This window comes from Gymnodraco acuticeps, unplaced genomic scaffold, assembly GCF_902827175.1.
Source record: "Gymnodraco acuticeps unplaced genomic scaffold, fGymAcu1.1, whole genome shotgun sequence".
Taxonomy (NCBI): Eukaryota; Metazoa; Chordata; class Actinopteri; order Perciformes; family Bathydraconidae; genus Gymnodraco; species Gymnodraco acuticeps.
Window position 1 is genome coordinate 811,219 of NW_022990011.1, and position 21,425 is coordinate 832,643.

At 42.0% G+C, this 21,425-nt stretch overlaps 1 protein-coding gene across 10 annotated transcripts in view; it reads right to left on the minus strand.

Annotated features, from left to right (window-relative positions):
* LOC117544279 (ephrin type-B receptor 3-like) overlaps positions 1-20,488 on the minus strand; it is a 53,140-nt gene extending 32,652 nt beyond the window's left edge. For 9 of the 10 annotated variants that reach the window (XM_034213205.1, XM_034213203.1, XM_034213202.1 and 6 more), the window contains exon 1: positions 19,743-20,488. In XM_034213205.1, the coding sequence (XP_034069096.1) occupies positions 19,743-19,806 (64 nt within the window). In that variant the 5' untranslated portion in view covers positions 19,807-20,488. Of the gene's footprint in view, positions 1-1,172; positions 1,192-19,742 lie in introns of those variants that run through there. The other variant, XM_034213199.1, reaches the window with a different exon arrangement.
* Positions 20,489-21,425: the final 937 nt, after the last annotated feature.

Sequence of the window (21,425 nt, forward strand, 5' to 3'; positions counted from 1 at the left end):
GAGGAGGAGGAGAGAACACAGAGGAGAGAAAAGGAGGGAGAAGAGAGGATGGAGAGCTGGTACACGCTCTCTTGTATTCCCCACAGCCCCTGTGCTTCTTTCATTGCCACTGTGTTTTTGGCATGCTGGCATGCAGTGGCCTTTAGACACTGTGTGAATGTGTGTGTCTGTGTGTGTGTGTATGTCTGCAATATCATGTGCATGTTTGTGTGTCTGCCTGAAGTGTCTGTGTTGAACACGCAGCCTGATGGGAACTGTTTTTGCTCATTGCCTTACTGCAGCCCAGGGAGCCATCGTCTCCTTCACTGCTGTCCTTTTCTCTGCTCTTTTCCTCTTCAGTCCTGTTCCTACTCCTCTCCTCTCCTCTGCCCCTGTGCCAACCAAGGCATCCATAATATGGCAAGCCATTTGGGTATTTAATCCATGTCCTTGATATCAGACGGCAGCTGCCTACACTAGTTGGCACCCAGAATCACTCACTAGTTAACTAGTAAAGGCAAACGTTTCTCTAGTTAACTAGTTGACACCTCTTTTGACATACTAGTTAAATATGAGTGATTCTGGGTGCTACTAGTTAACTATTGCAGAGAAATGTATGCCACTAGTTAACTAGTTCTGCTTCTTTTTTGTAACTAGTTAACATGTCAGAGCTTTTGCAGCGCACTAGTTAACTTGTAAGACTTGTAGTGTCACTAGTACGGTCAGAGGGCCACTAGTTAATCAAAAAGCTTACATGTTGGTACTTTGGTGCTACTAGTGCTGCTCCTGGCGTCACTAGTAAGGCTTATGTGGTAACTAGTCAGACAAAAATGCCACTAGTTGCTTAAAAAGAGTGACTAGTACAATGTTTTATTGAACTAGTAAAGCAGAGTGCCAAACTAGTGTGACCATATATCTAACAAGTAAAATCAAAGAGCCAACTAGTGTAGGCAGCTGCCGTCTGATATCAAGGATATGGGATAAATACTCAAATGGCTTGCCATACATCCATTCATAACAAGTCGATAGCTCTGGCAACAGACTGCGTTGAAGATAACAGAACAGATTCCCGGACCAAACATATGAAAATGTGATAGCAGCAACTTGTCCTTGGGGAGTAGTGTGTGAATTTCAATGGATTCCATGGGTGCTGAGAAGAAGAGGTTTTTGTGTATGTGTTCACACACACTCACCTGTGTAAATAAATGATTATTTGGTTGTTTGGGCTGTAGCTGGTGATTATCTGAGCGTCTCATGGGTGCTAGGAGCATAAACATGCACTCATACACACACACACACACACACACACACACACACACACACACACACACACACACACACACACACACACACACACACACACACACATACACAGGCTTTTGTTCAGTAGGAGGATGGCTATTGTGCTGCCTGTGCAGTCGGATTGTGTGTAAGCAGTTACCTCACAGCTCTAATAGCAGGTTTCAAGCAATTCCTTGTGTCAGCAATGGCTGACTCAACAAACAGAGCTCAATCACATGGGAACACAAACTCAAACTGTACACTTACCTAATGCTAATGCATACATATTATGCATAATACATTATTTAAACAATAATAACAGCAACAAGCATACAAATAGAGACTGACACATGTTATTAAGAGTCACACATACAGACGTGCACACACAGACACACAAATCCTGTTTGTTCACTGGGGGTGTAGCCTAGAAAGAGCTGGAACCAGTATTGAATAAAAGCTGTGGCTTTTTGAATGGCTGAGCACCAAAAGAAAAGGGCTTAGCACCCAGCTTTGCCTTTCTGTTTCAATAGCCACTGAGAGTTTCTCACAAACACATGCCCTCGTCCTCTCTCTCTCTCTCTCTCTCTCTCTCTCTCTCTCTCTCTCTCTCTCTCTCTCTCTCTCTCTCTCCTCTCTCTCTCTCTCTCTCTCTCTCTCTCTCTCTCTCTCTCTCTCTCTCTCTCCCATTGTTTCGCTTAATACAGTCTCTCCTAATACAGTCATCTGCCAACAAATCAGATCACCTTACAATGCACTTCCAGTGCAGCATGTAATGATCGTGTTGAATCTAATTAAAGATAGTTACTTCCTGTTACACCCGGAACAGCTGCCTGTGCGTCTGCAGAGAGCGGCAAAGCACCAATGCGGTCCGCATTTTCCGCATGCCAGTGGCTTCCAATTACTTTAAAACAGTTTAAAAAATACTGTGGTGGTAAAGATCAAAAGTCTTGAGGTCTGCTTGTTTCTTTTCTGCTTCTCCTCGGAAACTTGTACGGACAGAATAAACAAAAAACATAACCAAAATAGGAGCTGGGGACTGCCCTATTAGCGTGGATTCCAGCTAGATATACTAAAAGCTGTCTTTTGGCTCATTGAGCAACTGCTGATGATTTATGAAGATGTTGCAGGGTAATTATGAAGTCAATTATCACCGCCAGTCATCTTAATTTCCCAGGTATGCCCTCATTTACCTGAAAGAAAGAAAAAGAGGAGGGCGGAAAGGAAGAAAAGGGAAAAAAATTGCAGATGGGGAATTTTAGCAGATGAGTAATTATATTCTACCCCATCACACATACACATCATCGCACCCCCACTCCCCTGTCCTCTCGCTTGAAAAGGAAAGATAAGGGGGACCAGGTGACGAGCAGACCATGCGGGCAGACTCCAGCTCTTCACATCAGCTTGTTAAGTAGACAGAGGGCTTGTTACAGTTTACCTGCTTGCCCAGACTTTAGCCATTCAGGTCAAAGACACAGAAAACAAAAGGGAGGTTAGGGTAGTTAAACTCAGGAATGCAACCTGCCAGGTCAGGGCTCTGCGGGCCTCAGTGACTGAGACACTCTCACACGCACACACCCTTTCTGTTAAAGCCACCAAACCCATTTACACAAAGATCACATAAAAGCGCAGATATCTACACAAAGGAGTTGGGGAGTGGCGATTTATGTAAAACAATTAAAATCCTAATGTAGCATGCATCATTGCAAATACAAACAGGAAGAGGAACAATGGCCCAGATGCACTAACACACTAGCTGTTTAGAAGGTAAACTGGGCAGATTGTCTGGTCTGGTCTTGTCCTTTCTTTTTCTCTTTCCCTCAATAATCCTTTCTTCCTTCCTCAATGGTTCTCTTTTGTCTCTTCCTTTATGACGGAGTCTCTTCGTTAAACATGGCTACCACTCCCATTCTTTGCTATTTTTGTTCTCCTCCTAAGGTGTGTTTGACGGCTATTACAATAATAACTATCCAGCTTTGGAGCCTTGAAGTCAAGTTTCCAGGCTGAAAAACCTTGGCAGCATTATTGCCCTCTTGCATGAGATAGTGATACAACGTTATTTCTTTCTGCTTTTTTCTCATTGTGAGCGACAGTTAATTGGCTAAGGTGACAAACAGCTGCAGATTGATAACAAAGGGTTCCAATGTTTATTTTGGGCACCAAGCTTGTATTCTAATTCTGTAGCGGTTGGATGCAGATAAATGTGTTTATTTGTTATAAGGCATCATTAGGTGCAGGTAAGAGATCCTTATTATTCAAGCATATGTGTTTTTGTGGCTGCATGTGATTAATCTTTGGTTTGTTGGAGTGGCTTTCCCTCACACTATCTGTGTGTCTTTCTATCGCTCCCCCCTCCCCTAGCCACTGAGATTCTCGTCGGACCTGCATTCTTAATCGCCACCGAGTTAATTAATCTCACACTTGGCTGCTGTAATAACTTGACTTGTTAGACCTCCTCTGTGCAAATGGACTTCGCCTCTTTAGCAACTAAAAGCATCAGTAATGAACCAGCCAGGATACAGGCATAGAGAAATGAGCTTCCATAAAAAGCTTAAAACATGGTCATGTCAATGCAAATATCTGTTCGACCTTGGCGTACAATACATTTTCATTTTAGCCATTTAGATTACATTCCTGCAAAGGAGCTTCTTGTAAAAGTCCTGTGGTCATGTGGAATTAGTTCCAGTTTCTTTATTGCCAAAATCACCAGATGATACAAGGAAATGCAAACATCCGCTTCATCATGACAGATTCACCAAAACATTTATGTGACTCCACAATTATGATGCATATTGAAGGAAATAAATAAGAGCTGAGCAGAAGGAGAACACGTCGAAACTAATTATTAACATGTTTATTTGAGGCATTAGATTAATTGCCATGATTAATAAAATCACTGCTGTGAAGATTGGCAGACTCTAACCAAAAAAAACGAACTTCACATTTTGCAGCACACATATCCCAGATATCTGCCTGCAAAACTTTACAGAAAACAAGGGGATTCACTTTATGACACATAACACTAACTTCATTCATAGTGCAAACAAAACAAAACCTAATTGTAGTTTAACAATTTCAGCAACATTACAAATAGTTGTTTCATAAAGGGGAAGCACCTAATGTGGGGGGAATTTGATAGTACCTTTCAGATACAGATTTCATTCTTCATATACCACCTTTATGAAACAACAAAAGGTTGATACAAATATTTGCAATCTAATTTAAAATGGAGATGACCACGACAGTGACAGGAAAGGGAAAGTTACAGCCAGACAATAGAGCCTTTAGCCTCCACACTCTACCTGTTCTCAGCCCAGCTCAGCATTATCTGTTCAAAATCATGGTTAGGGATCCATGATGTAACCAAACCTTATTACTTATTAATGTATTTAACCTATAGAGAAACCACTCGATAGATAGTCACGGCACAAAATCCGGGCTCTGGGCAATTAAAATAAATTGACGGATAGACAGACAGACATTCAAGGCTGCTGGGGTCCATATGGCAGGGGGCTTTTAGAGGCCCACTTCAATTACAAAAAGACCTCTGCGCATTGGCATGACACCCAGAAGGCCCCAGACAGCAACACCGGAGAAAAAAGGAATAAATCATACAGCGGTTACTAACACGCATACATGAACACACATTTATGCACATGCAAAGAAACCGACAGACAGGTAAGGACACAAGTTCCAAAATGCAGTGGCTTCTATCTTCCTCTTACACACATACACAAGCTCTTCCTGTCACAGCCGTAGTAAGATGAATGTTTAAATAATAGCACCATGATTACAGAACCAATTGCATCAACGATCCATGCTCAAGGACCCTTGCACACTCGAGTAAATCCACAAAACATACTTCAGCTGACTGGTCTAGTTTATGCCTCAACTCCTCTTTCATCTGAAGGTGTCCGGTTGTCCTTAAAGCGCCTAAACAGCAGCATCAATCTAAGAAACAGAAGCTGGTCATACATCAGAACAAGGGAGGATTAGAGTGACACTATCTAACAGGAAGTGAGGTAGGTTGAAGTTTCATGGTTTGGCTGAATTATGTGGATCAAAAATGAATTACGGAGGGACATTAGCTCTGGGTTGAATATATGTGTTTGCTCCTAGCTTATTTTTTCACTTGAGAAAATATAGAGTGTAGACATTTCTCATTTTGTCATCTGTCTACCTCTCCATCCCTCTATCTCTTTCTTGGGATAAGTAGTAGGAATATAGGCTAGCCTATGTAATGTATTATTCACCCTTCATTGATGTGTAACTAAAGCTGGCAGTTAGGAGGGAGCGGGGTGTTACCAATAACCCCCACATCCCCACTACGTATACACACACACACATACACACATTAACAATTCTTGCCACAAGGCCGCCAGGCACACATTGATTTATGTGCTGACACACGTTTGCACACATACATTGACACACACGCACATACACACAAACAGATATTTTCCTGTATCTTATACATGGATTTCCATCTTGATTGGATGTGCATCTGTGTGTGTGTGTCTGGACAGTGGACACCAAAGGTCATCTGGGAATTTCAATAGGACGACAGAAGTATAATAGAGGTGCCACCAGCAGCTGTGTGGAGTGGGTTTGTGTGGGTGTGTTTCTGTGTGTGCATACGTAAGTATTGTGGTGTGCAAAACATCTTGGGGTCTGGTGGCTTCGGAAAAAAAGAAAACAAAATAGAAATTATAATCCTATAAACAGAAAGGGAAAATGGTGCATTAATTTGCAGAGGTCATTGGTTAAAAAGGTCAGCTAATAGGGACAGTCAATAGTGACTGTATACATTACCCTTTGCTGTTTTGACAGCCCTCTCGGTTTTGAAAATGTTATATGGATACTGACTAACAGATGCTGATGGGATTTATTATATTTGTGGCACAGTGAAAAAGAGAAGAGATAACAGAGTTTGGAGGTAAGCCATGGACATTAATATGTACATTCAATCAAAGAAAAATAACATCAATCTTGTGTGGTACCAAAGACATCCAAGAGGTTTACTATATCATAACTGGCCCATAACATTCCCCACCTACCCACCTGCCTTATGTGATCCTTATAAAACACAGCCTCTGGTGAACTTTTCTAGTTAAAAAATAACAACCCCAATGTTTATGCCTGAGCTCACCCATTAGCACAGTGTTCGGCTGGGTTCACTTCTGTTATGGCCCATGGCGATAGAATCTGAAGGGAATAAAAAACAACGAGGTGCAACTTTGTTTTTCTCCCCAACTGGGGACACAATAAATGAGAGGCACCAAAAATAAAATAGGATGTTTCCATGCAACTAAAATGTGTTCCATTTACCTTCGACACACAAAAATACACCAGCCAGCCCTCTTGGTGGTCCAAGCTATAGGTGGGGTTGGTAATGTTCCAACCACAGGGTGTGGATCTGCACTGACCTGATTAGTCATAGTCCTGACCCTGAACCAGCCAAAGTGGGTAGAATACAAATGAACCCCCAGGGCCGTTGGCCAGTAAATCTGACTCAGGACCAGTGTTTATGGGATTCAAACCACACCACACAAGGCCGCAGCGGATGGGCTTGCTGACCGTGAACAGTGACTTCATTGAAAGGAAGGGAAAAAGGCTTTCGGGCAGGGTGTTTCAGGACTGATTGGTAGTTACAATAATTATAAGATTGGGTTTATAGTAATGATGTCATGCTGTGGGCATACTTCAAAAAGGTGTTATGAAGTCAGCAGTATACATCGGTTGTCTATTATTGCAACAAGCCCTTGTTTCAAGAAAGCTACACATATCAATAAACTATGGAGGCGTTAAAATGGCAAAGCCCTCGCTGCTCTGGCAAAGTGTTATTATTTTACCAACAAGAAGCCTCCCGTTCTGTTCCTTCAGGTTATCTTCCATATCTAAGGACTGCCGAGGATAAACACATCTGGGCTGCTCTATTCTTGGGTTAATAATGAACAGGTGAGAAATTACTTAGACAGACGGAGATGGAAATTGATTTTTTTAAGTGTTGCCTCATTATCCCATGTGGGGCACTTTATCCAGTACCGCAGTAACACAACACCAGACAACTTGGTTTGTGTAATTTCAAGGTCATATGGGTGTTATGGTTCTGTGTGTGCACTGACAGAATGGGGGTCGGCGGTCTAGATTGAGATTGTATAGATTGTCTGGAAGCGTGGCCATTAGTGAGGGACTAATTAGGGGAGACCAAGTGGTCTCCAGTACCGGTCGAAGCCAAGATTCATAAATAAGTAAGTGCTGGAGCAGCTTGGTCGCTTAATTAACAAAGCGTGAAAAAAGGGCGTGAATCCCAAGAGGCATAAACCCAATCTGGTTGCAAGGGTGGGCTATCGGCAGCAATCCTGTCGATCTTGGTGGCATTGATTGATGGCAAGCCAAATTGAATCTCCAATCATCACCACCGTTTTAGCTCCTGCTCTCCTGGGGATTTCCAGAGGCCAAAAGTGGCACAAGGGGTAATGTTTTTGTATCCCTTTTCTGACACTAGTGCCATAAAAACATGAAACCCGCCACCACTTTTCTTCCCTGCTCACTTGACCATCACCATCTGCCCAGGGGTTATCTGACCCCTGTGTGTGTTCCTGCTCACACTTTCATGTCTCCGACGATTGTTTTCACACTCTAAGCTGTTTGGCTGAGGTATTTAAAACCCAGACACCTCATGCAACTCCAACTTAGACACCCTCTAGTCACCCCCTGAAGCAACATATTGCATTACAACCCACTGAGGCACTCATGCCTTTGTTTTTGGAGTTCTTCTTTTTGCACTAATCTTTTTTATTGTCCAAGCTGACAAGCAAGGAACATGTTTTGTAGAAAAAGCCATTGGCGACATGCTAAAATAAAGTCCATGTCAGACCTGTCATGTCAGGATACAATTTTGGTCAGTGGAATGAAGGGGGATGACATGCATTTGCAATGCGTATAAACTGCAGACTTTCTTCTCTCCATACACAATAGGGGAACTCCTCTTGACTGTAAAGACCTTATCAAGTATTAGGCAATAACAAAGGGTCTCAGAGCGGTAAATAGCATCTGTCTCATAGCTGCTTACTGTCACTGTGGGAGTTTTATATCACAAGGACGTGCGATAACACCGAAAGGAAAATAATACTGCAATTAGGACCTACTGTAACTGTGATAAGCATCGCTCACAGTAGAAGGAACTGAAAAAAGGGCAAGGGCGGAACAATGGACAAAAAGGATGGGATAAAAAAGAAAGGATGAGAATGACATAGACTGAGACCAAGGCTGGGAAAGGGACAAGTCCATTGAGAGTGACAGGGAGGTGAATAAAGGGAAGGTAAACAGAATACAAAAGAAGGCTTTGTCTCTTTTCCTTAATGCCCACCTTTTTTGGGAGAAAGCCTTGAACCTTTGTGGTCTTCTTCTTTGGAAGGCCGTAGCGCCAAGCTGTCTGGCTGGCATGATACAGCTTAAAGTTGGTGGTACTTGGTGAACCTCTTTAAATACATTAAAATGGATGGTACTTGGTGAATCCCTTGCAGTTATAAAACCCCAGACTTCCTCTAATCAAATAGCAATTAAATATATTGGTCCATATAAATCAATGACCATGTAAAACAAGGGTAAACATTGCCACTCAATAAAATAAACCAAATGTTGAAAAATGACACCATGCTTTGTTCCTGTTGATAACCTAGTTTAACAAGGCTTTGAATTTCTCAGACAGGAAACAATGAGCAGGCAATGCAAAAACACAATGTGCGCTCATATAAGCTCATATTATGTTATTGTTTACTCACTTGCCCCCTCTGCCTTTTGTTTAACTCTGACTGTGTTGTAACATCTGCCATTGACTCATTCATTCTCAAATCATCTTAAAATTGTAGCAAAATGTTTTCATTGATCTGCACTGGCCTGCTTGTCAGATTCATAAAAAAAATATATGCCAGAGTCCGTCCAGACTGCATCAAAGCTTAGACCTTTCATCTGGGACCAGTGTGTGAGTGTGTGAGCAAGATACAGAGACTGGGGGGTAAAGGATAGGGAAAGGAATTGGTGAATAGCAATGGATCTCTCTTCCCAGGCCAAATCCTGTATCTGGGAGGAAGCTGCATGGTGTGAAAGTCGAGGCTTGGTCGATGGCAAGCGTCCAAGTCAGGAGATTACAGTTTCTCAGCTCAGATGGATCTCACAATCTCAAACCGACTGCGGTTCTGTCTCTTCTCTGCTTTTCAAACTCATTCCTGTTCTTACTTCACTTTCCTTCCTCACAACCTAAATATAATTGACCTCGACCCCTTGAAACCTTTGGCCTTCTCTAAACACCTTTTGACATGAACTGGCTAGCTAATAAACAGAACTAACTGGCTTTTGAAAATTGAAAACCCGTCTTTTGCTTCTCTCTCTATCACTTTCCATGGCCTCAGACACACACACAGCTCCAACTTTGAGAGGCTTTAAAAACGGATAACCTTTCTGACTTTGACTCTGTAGGTGGGGGAGTGGACCATGCAGAGTTGGACCCAACATAAACACTGCTCACCTAGCCAAGCTCAAATGCCAGAGTAGGGCGGGGCAGATTGTACCTCACAGCCAAGAAGGGGCATCCCTGGAATCGGATGAGCTTGCACCTGGCTGAAATCCGCCACCTGCTATGTCCAGCCTTCCCATGATGTTGGAATCCACAGTGCTAACACGCTAGTCTTGCAAAGGTAAAAGGAAGGTCAGATACCATGTATGAACTCTGAGAAGACGTCTTGCCTTCTTGATCTTGTTTTAATCCCCTCTCGCTCTTTCATTTCACACACATGCATGCACACTGCAACACACCATCAAAACACCATATTTATGGGGAACCAAAGCGGATAAGAAATGAGAAGCCTTTGAACTGCCTGGATGTTTCAAGCCCCTCTTCTCTACTCGATCTCTGAGCTCCCCTGCTGCTCTGTTGGGACGTGGAGAAAGGAGCTGATCGATGGAGTCTGACAGCAATGCAATGAATGGAACCAGCTGATTGATTCATTAGCAGAGGAGTGAGTGGATGTAGGCTCTGACACTAAGAAGTGTGTGTGTGTGTGTGTGTGTGTGTGTGTGTGTGTGTGTGTGTGTGTGTGTGTGTGTGTGTGTGTGTGTGTGTGTGTGTGTGTGTGTGTGTGTGTGTGTGTGTGTGTGTGTGTGTGTGTGTGTGTGTGTGTGTGTGTGTGTGTGTGTGTGTGTGTGTGTGTGTGTGTGTGTGTGTGTGTGTGTGTGTGTGTGTGTGTGTGTGGGTGTGTGTGTGTGTGTGTGTGTGTGTGTGTGTGAAAATTGTGTAGGGGCTTATGTGAATGTGTATTGAGCGGAGATAATGCGTGAATGCGTGTGTACGGCTGTGAGATTAAGTAACGGTCACGATTGGTGTGTTAAGTGTGTATGTGTGATTTGAGAGGTCATAAGGGATTTCAATAGGGTGTGAGAGGGGAAAGGGAAGCTGTTTATGGCCTGACTTGGCACAGAGGGAGGGGGTCAGCCACTATTGTCTAGTGCTTTCATCTGCTTCATTGCAATTAGTCTTTCACAGCACTAGTTGTCAATTCCCTGGTAAAATCACAGCTAACAAACACCATGCCACAAAGGCAAACATGTATAATATATATGGTAAATTACATTAATAAACATGTTGAGTTCGCAGTTTGGACATCATGAAAACATGTCTGTGTTAAAAAGAACATCAAATATTTCAACCTTTTGCAGTTGATTGCATCTTACTATCAAAAGGAAAACACCCTGCCAAAAACTGGCTTTCTTTGAACAGTGCAACATCTCTCTGAACTGCCTGAAGCTGATAGAAAACCCACAGGGTGGCCTCACTTCCCTTGTCCTCTGTCTGCTGCTGGATACTCACACCATAAGTGTATCTGTGTCCCGCTGTCACACAGACCAATTTATAGCCCTCTGCTATCCTCCACTCTACCAAATGGACAGGTGTTAAGACCATCTGAGCAACAAAAGACCAAAAGCAACACCTCCACATTTGTTTGATTGCCCATGTGAAATTCCTGCATTAATAATGGCTAGTAAAGCTTATGGGCCTTCCTTTCGTTGCCCTCTAAACATTGCAATCACTTAAACATAAAGTCACTGTGTCACTAAAACTTTGTACAACTTGAGCCGAGGTTAAATAAATGCTCTTCACAGCTGGCAGTGCTTCCAGGAGGCTGCTGCGTAGAACCATGGGGATTATGTAAATATCTGGACAAAAGGTCACGTGTGATTGTTGCTGTTGCCACTGAAATGTGTTGGAGTCACTGTGTGTGAGCTGTGCAGAAGAGAGTGTGTTTAAGTTGTCCAATGTGAATTTGGAGCACTGTTGATAAGAGAGCAGGGGTCTGTTAAACCTGCTGCTGTTCTCAAGAAGACAAAAAGGGAAAGGGAGAAATATTTAATAGAAGTGGGGAGCCCTCCTCTTGCCTGCAGGCCTTTTGAAGTGTAGATGAAGAGCAGGTGGTGAGTGCTTTTGACACCAAGGATGAGAAGTGGGGCAGAATAAGGTGTAATAACAGCCATCTGCAACACTGTGAACAGGAACACTCACACATAGACCCCTTACCAAGTTAAATATACACTGTTCAAACCCTCTTGTTCTCACACAAGCATTACAGTGAACAACAATGTGCAATTGAAGCCATCCCATCATTCATGAACTCGGATTTTCCCTTAAAGCCATTCGAATCATCACCTATAGACTTTTTACACTGTGCTGATGGTACCAAGCTCTGGAGCTATAGGTCCTGTGCCTCGAGAGGTCCCACTACCACCAAGCTATGGTTAAACTCAACAAATAAATATCCCTCCCCTTTTCTCCCCCCATCTCTCTTTTTCTCTCATTTTACAAGACAGGCAAGGGCTGAAACCAGGTGATTTGGCCTTTTCCCTCCCTCAAGGCATATTGTTTTATAGCAGCTCCACTATCCAGACAGATGTAACTGGCTAATTTTTAAAAGACAAATATCAAAGATGTTTTTCTGCTCCATCGGCTAAATTAGTTACAACAGCCTGTACCTCGTAAAGAAGGTAGGTGGAGGCCCTGAAGCCTACACCCCCAACTCCACCCTGTGTTCCTTTAAATATCTCTGTGCTCGCCAAGTGGCGAGTGGCATAATGGCTGTTTTAAGTCCATACAGGTTCTTAGTCATTTCTCATAAGTGTTACAGGTCCTACATGGAAAGAGTACAACTACCCTGGTGTGCAGGCTGGCCAAACTGACAAAAAGAGGTCAAGCGAACACCTCTGACCCAGTCTCCAACTGTGCTTTTAACCCGGTCTGTTCAAGTGAATGCTTATGTGTGTCAATGAGCCGTCGAAAGTTGCACAGTCGGTCTCTCAAAATATACACATCCTCTTTCAGTGTATTTTTATTCGCCACTGGAAAAGGATAAACCCCTGGAGCTTGATTGTGTTAGAACAGCTATTGTTGAGAAGGACCAAGACCAGCCTTGAGGATCAACCCGCCCCCCCCCAAAATGGGTCATAGGACGTGGGTGGAAAGCACAGCAGGTCCTTACTCACTTTATAATCTAGACATTTTGACACATTGTAATTCAGCTGCACTTTATGGACATCCGGTGCAGACAGGGCCTATAAAACGGCAAATCTAATGGGCATTAATATTATGTCAAACATTTGTCATCTGTCATCTGAGCAATGTGAAACACCCATCATATACTGTGCATTCACATCACTAAAAATTAACAGGTTCTGAATAAGAGTTAAAAATGGTTTGGTGTAGTGGGGCGTGAAATTGGGCAGCATTTTGGTTTTGAGGATCCAGTTTTTACTGTAATGATAGGACTGACAGTTAATGGTGTCACCATCTCTTTGCTGCCATCACACAACTTTTTGTTTTGCTATAATTTAAACCACCTTAGTTAGAGGATTAGGCATACTTTCCCCCAGCGATTCACACACAAACAATTCACAATCCTTGTAACCTTTCAAACACTCACTCCTACCCTGAGAAGTATTACCCATCCAGCTCTCCCTGAGTGCAAAATCTCTGTTTCTCTCACTCTGTTGTGTGTGTGTGTGTGTGTGTGTGTGTGTGTGTGTGTGTGTGTGTGTGTGTGTGTGTGTGTGTGTGTGTGTGTGTGTGTGTGTGTGTGTGTGTGTGTGTGTGTGTGTGTGTGTGTCTTGTTCTGCTCGGCTGACTCCAGACACCAGCAGTGTGTCTGTGCAGTGAGCAGGCCCAGACACATTTGCCCTCCCCTGCCTGCTCTCGGCGGTGGGTGTCAAAGACCTGCCATCCCACAAGGCCCCTCTGTCGGATGCCAGGATGGACTGCACACACAAATGCCATATTCAAAAGCAGCCATAGACGCTATCTGCATGCCCACATACATATTTGGAAAATATCATACCTTCATAAAGTTGACGCAGTTGAATGTTACTTGGATTAACAGACACAAGTTATGACCTAAATTCACATCACTGACATGTGTTTAACTGTGATCACAATACTGATGTCAAAGTCATGTCACATGAACTCGTTTGGTGTCAATTTACAATGTCATATGTATTACTATTTTGAGCTAGAGTGACTCATATGTGTGTAAATAAATTGCCATTGACATTAGATTCTCTAAAAAATATGTGACTAAATGTGGAGGTCACTTTTAACACTAATAAGCTACAAAACATATGATATTACTTTAATTATAATATGCTACACTCATCTTCCTCTCACAGTATGTCGCTGCTGGTTTTATATTCTCTTTCTGTTGATCCTGTTTCACAAGCGAAAGGAAGAAATCACCTAAACTGCACACTGTAGTCTTAACAAATACAGCAAACAAGATGACCATTGTCATAATTTGTCTCGTCTTTAACTAAGACTCCACAGTACAGTGCTACAGAACCAAAGCTGATTTCCTGCTTGGTCCACTCCCTGGTCTGAGAAGGCCCCAGCAGGCCTAACACGGCTGTTGCTTGCCGACATTTGAAATTCCAGATCGGTGAATCTTTCTCATGCACCACATGAGCCGTGAACCATCAGTTGGTGCACATGAGTGCTCCCGCAGGCCCGATGCATCTGTAAAGTCTGTCAACTCTGCGGCTCTGACTCAAATCCGCCCTATATCCAAACCATCTCACAGCTCCCCCCCATACTGTTCCACCCCAACTCCTAAAATGTCGTCATTCACTCCCCCGTCTTCCTGAGCGCCTTACACCAATCTGAACCTAAGTCACTGTACATCTGTTCAACATGGCTGCTGCCTAGCATATGACCTACCGACTGACTGTGTTCCCCGTTGAGGTCAATACACCAGGATAATGCTGAAAGTGATGGACGACGTCTCCTTGATTTAGTTATTATTCTAAATGAGTGCAAATCTGTGAATCTTGAGATGGATGTGAATACATTTGCTAATGTGTTACTCAAGCAAGCTTTCAAAAGAGATTAAAATGCACTACCAACAGGAGGTTTCAAAATGTTAATCTTATCTTATTTTTGATTTATTTATTTCAAATGTTATAAGATTATATAGACCAAAATAAGAATTGTAATACCCAAAATAGACAATACAGTGGAACATTTAAATTAATTTAAAAATGTTTTAAAATGTACAATTTCCCTGCTAATAAAATAAATGAATTTAATTGTAGATTGTATGCATGTCTAAATTACTGCAGGCAGTAATAGCAATAATAATAATAATAAATGGTTTCCCGTTATTACTTATGTCATTATTATTGTAAACCCTTTGTGCCCATTGAGCATTAGTGACTTTTGCATGTGTAACCGAAGTCTTCCTTTAAACAGCATTGATAAATATTCTTATGAATTTGTAATTTATGATACAGAGAGGACAGCTAGGCAATGTCCAAATCAAACCTGATGCTGCGGTTTTAAAAGGCTGACCAGTGCTGATTCGCTCGATCAATAAGTCCGCATCAATTGACTCTTGAACAGCCTTCATGTGTTGTGTGCGCGTCATAATATACATATGTACCAGCTGTATCTTATTTTGGAGTAAAATAGCATATTCATCTATACAACCTTATAGATAGATAGGCCTAGATAGATGTAATTTACCATTTTGCTGACCGCATTTCCTTCGGGAATGATTCATTATTGGAATTGCCAGAATGACTTTGCTTTTATTTTTGCTAATTCACTTTCACGCCTCTTTAGCACGTACCCACTCGGTCTTTCAATGGGCTGTGTTAAAGCCACCATAGAAGCACTAACAGATCCCTTTGTCACTATCTCAATTGTGACCCTAAATATATTTGTTCAGTCATTTGCTTTTGAATGTTATGCAGAGGATCTCCTGGAGTAAAGTTTAACATAGGAGCTTCACTGTGAGTTCTGCTCGGGCCACACACGACTAATGCTGCCTGCGCTCTTAAATAAAGTCTGCTGCATGCAGGCCGATTGGACATCAAGTGTGCCGGACAAAATGGCCCTTCGTCATTCATGTTAATTGAGTTTTAGCGAGAGGCACCCCTCCTGAAAACATTAAAAGACCTAAAGAGGAATTTATTAATTCAATTAATTTTAAACTAAACTAAAAAACAACTAAGTAGCAATATAGCATGCTTTTTTTGGATCAATTAAGGGTTAAAAAATACGTTAAGCATTCATTAGTAGCTATTTCCATAAAATTGCGAAAAATCACCCACCTTTATTTTTAAGCTTACGCACGTTTTATATTTGTGGGAATAGAGTTTACGCATATTTTCCATCCAACATTCCCTCTGTGCCGAATACCGTATCTACAACAGATCATAAGCATTTGTATTCTTTAATTCACATATTTTTGTAAGGAAGCTTTTTTGTGTGATGATCTTCAACTGGAATTCGTCATTTACACACCACATTCAAATTATTGCCCCAGCTTCACTATGAATGTCTGATAATATCTAGAATAAAAGAATGATCATGCGAATGGGCTTCCTCTGCTAAAGAAATGCAGGATAAATCATGTGAGAAAGTTGGATGATAAATGTGCCAATTGTAAACAGGCAACGGAAAGCTCCTGTGGAGGTGTGATCTCACCCAAGTAAAAACATAAACATGTGCGCTTCAAAAGGTCCTGGTTGTGCGTAATCACTCCACGAAATGCACCGCCATAAATAGAAAAAAAAACATGGAGAGGGAGAGGGGAACCCTGAGCTGCAACTGTCTATAAAAGCCCATTTGTCTTACGTTTAGACAGCAAATGCTTCCAGGTGAGGGTTGTTTAACCCAACAAGCATCACGGGGGTGACGTTTTTGTCTTAATAAATATACACTCAAAACTGTTTAAATGAACAAATTAAGTTCTGGCACATAAACCGGGACACTGTATACGTTTGTTCACCTACAACTCCATCTAAGGCTTACATGTCGGTGGTTTAGGAGTAAAACGGTAACATATAACAACAGGAGAGCATAAAAACAATAAATTATGTTAAACAGCATCGAAGTGGGGACTGACCTTTGGCCTTGCCTGGATATCATTTTGGTGTCTGTTTTCATTCCTTTTTTTCTGCTTCATCCTTCCATCCAACGTATTTTACAAGGAGCAACCACATCGCCTGTGAGCTACAGAGGACTGTCATCGACGCAATCTGTCTCCTCAGCATACTGATAGCAGCAGTTCAACAGCCAAGGCCTTTCCTACTGACCGTGGACCATGTTACGTTGACCCTTAGCAGAATTGCAGAAATGTAGCTCTCATTTCTCGAAAGACATAAAACATTTTTATTTTATACTGAAAATAATTGAAGTGGAAGTAGAGGTCGTGATCCTCAGACAATTCACATTAAAATCCTTGGAATATCCAAAAAAGCGAAAAGAAAAGCCCAGAGCCACAAGACAATCATTATGATAAGATTACCAAATACAAAAAAAACATATAAAACCACTCATTATTATTGTATAGGTCTCATTTCAGCCACATTAACGCACCCATTAAGCTCAATTAGATCAAGTGTATAAACAAAATCATATTATTATTAATTATTTATGTTTCCAGACACTAAGAACTCAGAAAGGAGTGAAATGCTGGGTGTAATAGGCCCATCGTTAAATAATTATTCGTAAATAAAATTACAATATTGAAAGTGTTGTTTACCTTCTACATGTAGGCTACATTTCATAAACTGATGTGAACACTAAACCCCCCCCCCCAAAAAACGGGGGTAAAACAGAAAATGAAACATTAATTAATTACGAGCAGTTTCTCGGGCTGTCTGACGGACCCGGAGAGACGCACGGGGAAACTTCTCCAACAGGCCGTTTGTTTCTCTCATCGCCATAAACCCAGGTATCCAAGAAAGAAGTCCCAGCAGCGGTCATTAATCACCCGTTTGTATTAAAAGCTTTGGTAAACCCCCAGCCAGGTTATCCGGGTACAATTTATGGCATCACTTATGGAGGGAATAGATTGTTCTAACGAAATACATAAACTCAAAGCTCGTGCGCAGCCAGCTCCCCATTATTGTCGAGAAAACACCTCTCTCTTTTCTCCTTGTCCCTCTCCCTTGCTCTCAGTATGCCTCTGTGCCCCTAACTTCTGAACAACAAGAATCCACTCATCCATGATTCAAGCCATGTGTTTTAAGTCAGAGATTCCCTATTGGGGTCCGGGGACCTATATAGGGGTCAGTGTGAGAGGGATCCAGGGGTCCATTGCAAAATAAAGAACTATACATTTTCAAAATAGTTTTCGTCAGGAGAAGTTGATAAAGTAATGAAAGCCATTTCCATCCATGGGCTGTAATTAATTTAGTTTACTTTATTCAACAGCAAACCTTCCCCTAAGTTTGTTTGATGATTGCTTCTAATATATGCTCTGTGAACAATTAAGTCACTTCTGAATTGGGACTCTTATCATAGCCTACCAGGGCTGCCCTTCTTATTTAATTGCAGCAATACAACATTATCAGATAAGCTTCACACTTGTTTTACCAAAGGAAACGTCTACTCGTGTTTTCTATTCGTCTTGTTCTGGCAGAAGTAGCAGTTGCAAAAAGCAATTTAGTCAGAAGTGTGATTTCAAAGTAATCAAGAAGCAGCGTACACTTTTCTCAGCACCGACTGTTCCAGGCCCACGGAGGGTTTACATTAGGGTTAATACAATAAGAAAGTAAGTTAATAAATAGACTTAAATCAAATGCAGGCAAGCTTAATCTTCATATGAAATATTTTTCGTTTTGAGGGCGTTAGATATTTAGTCCTAAAACGACCTTTGAGTGAAATAAAATGACGTTTCCTTTCGGTGCAATGCTTTACATTTAACTTACAGCATATGTCTCTACGTATTCACTGCATATAGCTAATGTTGGCTTTCAAGGCGTTGACGTCAAGAAGAAAATGTCCAAGCAAAGTAAAAGTTGCTTTAAAAAATAATTGGTCCTTTTAATAACTTGACTGAGGTATTTCACTCTTTATACATTGTGTGGACAGGTTGAGAAACAAGCTGAGAGAGAAAGGCGTTTACTGAGCCAATGGCCCACTGTCCTACTTTCCTACTGGCATTACAAGCCAACCGGGAGCCTCGCCTGGGCTCCAGCATTCATAGTTCAAGCTTTAGGCCCCTTTCAACCTTATTTCCACTGTTCCTTATTCCCATTCCCCTAAACAGAGCAGAGTGAGACATTCCGTAATGTAGCTAAGGAATAATAGAAGAGTGGGACACTATCTCGCAGTGGGGAAGACAGATAGAATTTCCCATTGATTTTACGCACGGCAAACATCAACACTCAGCTAAAACAGATGGCGTTGTTATTGGGAGCAACGATTATGAAATATGAATGTAAATCAATCAATGCCACTTTAAGAAAAAGCACTAAATACGCGAAAATCCCATCAATACAGAGAAAGAGTCGTGCAGTTTACTTGAATGTATATGAACAAAATAACATTCTGGGTTTTAAAGCGTTACTCAAGTGTAAAACAATGTTTAAATAATGTGAGTATAATAATAGACTGTTATCATTTTTTGAGTGTGTACTTTGACCCTAAAGTGATAGTCCACATGTCAAAAGGCCTGGCGTAAAGCACATAAATACACGCAGCCGACCTGGGGGAAGTGTCTGGGGGGGCTTGGAGCCGCGACTCCCCGATGAGATACAGTGTGGAGCTAATTTCCTTTAAGTGACGAAGAAAGCACTAGCATTCAACAATAGCTCATGTAACAAAAAAGAATACACAACTACTACCATTGAAATGGATGAGGCTTTGTTGATGCGCATTACAATTGTGTATTGAAACCTTTACTGGCCAGTGGCCACAGTGCCTGTTTGCGCAAAGCCACTAATTCCATTAGAGATCCCTTAAAACGACCCAGATGGCTAAGTCGAACATTATACGTTAGTTTTTAATTGGAGAATGATACAAAATGTAGAATGTGGGTATAGAGGAGCCTCACCCGCTGCGGTGCCCATGCAGCCTTAGAGAGGCTTGGGTGCTGGCTCACTTGATAAGCAGGGAAATACGCTTTAGGCATCGTACAACTGGATATGAAATATCTTACCTTCAACGGAGGACACCAAAGGCAGCAAGATGCTGCATAAAAGCAGAAAGTAATCCATTGTCATGAAGCAGTCAGGATGGACATGTAAATAGACCCAGGAGAGAGAGCGAAGGGAACACAATCCTGGGTGATCCGACGCTCCACGCACCCCCGTCCCAGTCCCTGTTCCAGCGGTGTCAAGGCTCCAGCACCAGAGTTACCCCCATTCACCAAAACACGCAAAGGTAGGTGTTCGGAGGATATAACACCTTCTGTGTAAAATGTGTGAATACAGCAGTCCTTCTCGATTTTCAATTATCTCCAAGGTGCCTTGTTAAACCAGAGAAAAGGCAGCGAGCGCAAGTCTTTCAGTCCCTTCCTCTCCTATTAAGCGAATCAGTTGAAAACAGGTAGTCCAGTCTGAGGTCACCATCCGGAGAATATGTCCAGCATTAATTATTTGTAAATCAATGGAGGGAAAAAATAAAAAGCAGCCTTTGCGAAAAGATCCAAATAGTTTCTCTGTGGTTACAGGAGCAGAGGCAGAGAGAGCCACACTTGTGTCAGAGACATGGTTTACAGTCCCAGCCAGGCATGTGCACGCTCACATGCGTCCACGATCGAGTCGTATTCCTGTGAAGAAACAGCCTCGCGGTTTATTGATATGTATTCCCTGAGCGAATGTATCAGCTTCGGCTGCAGTGTGGACCGTCTGCTTCGTTCGGCTCGTGCACTGGAATGAAGCACACGGCTGTAGAGGAATAACGGCAGAGTAGAGAAGTGAGATAGAGAGAGAGAGACAGAGAGGGGGAGAGGGAAGGAGGGAGGGGGGCAGCACAAGGAGGAGGGGTTACGGCTGAAGCAGCTGCATTGAAAAAAAATTCTACCTTGACAATCATTTCGTCTCATATTTGTTATCAAAATAAGATACGTGTTTAGGGTGCATTTCTATCTTTTTGGTTTCACTTATTTTCAGTAGGCCTACAGTCTAAAATTCAAATGTGCATGCCAAACGAACTGCTCTCCCAACTACTTGATTAAACATGTATGTGACAAAAATAGTTATTGGATATTTTTTTAAATAACTTGTGCAACATGTTAAATTGTATTTTCGCTTGAAATGTTGAGTTATTGCAAGGCTGGAATAAATAGCTTAATTATCGATTTGTGTTTTATTTATTTATTTATTATACAGCGCGTTTCTGTGCCTATCTCTTCCTTGGACTCAGCTCGTGCGCAGAGATGGACACACAGCGCCTCCCTGCGGGTCGCCCCGTTTCGATGCAAAGGAGAGTGGACGTTTCTGCTGACTTCTTTCTTTCATTGAAAACATTTCTCTTCAATTGCTTGACTTAAAAGAAAAAAATATTACGAGAAAGTTCTCTCGACCTGGACCCTCAAAATAAGAAAGAAAAAACACCTATGGCTATTCGAGGATGTTTTTTATGAAAGTGATTCAATGCATGTTATCCTAAACCTAGTTCGAAAAAAATATTTGGATGAACACAATGTGCAATGTAGGCTACGACTTCAATTCCAATGATACGCTCAAGAGAAACTTCAAAGTGTTCTACTAATGTCGATTTAAGAGTCCGTGGCATTGGGAGTTTTCTGTTAAATGCATGACGGCTGAACAACTTTCCTGGACGCGGTGCTTTTACTTGAGCGGAACATATAACTGCACAGTTAAATCGCCCGTTTGTG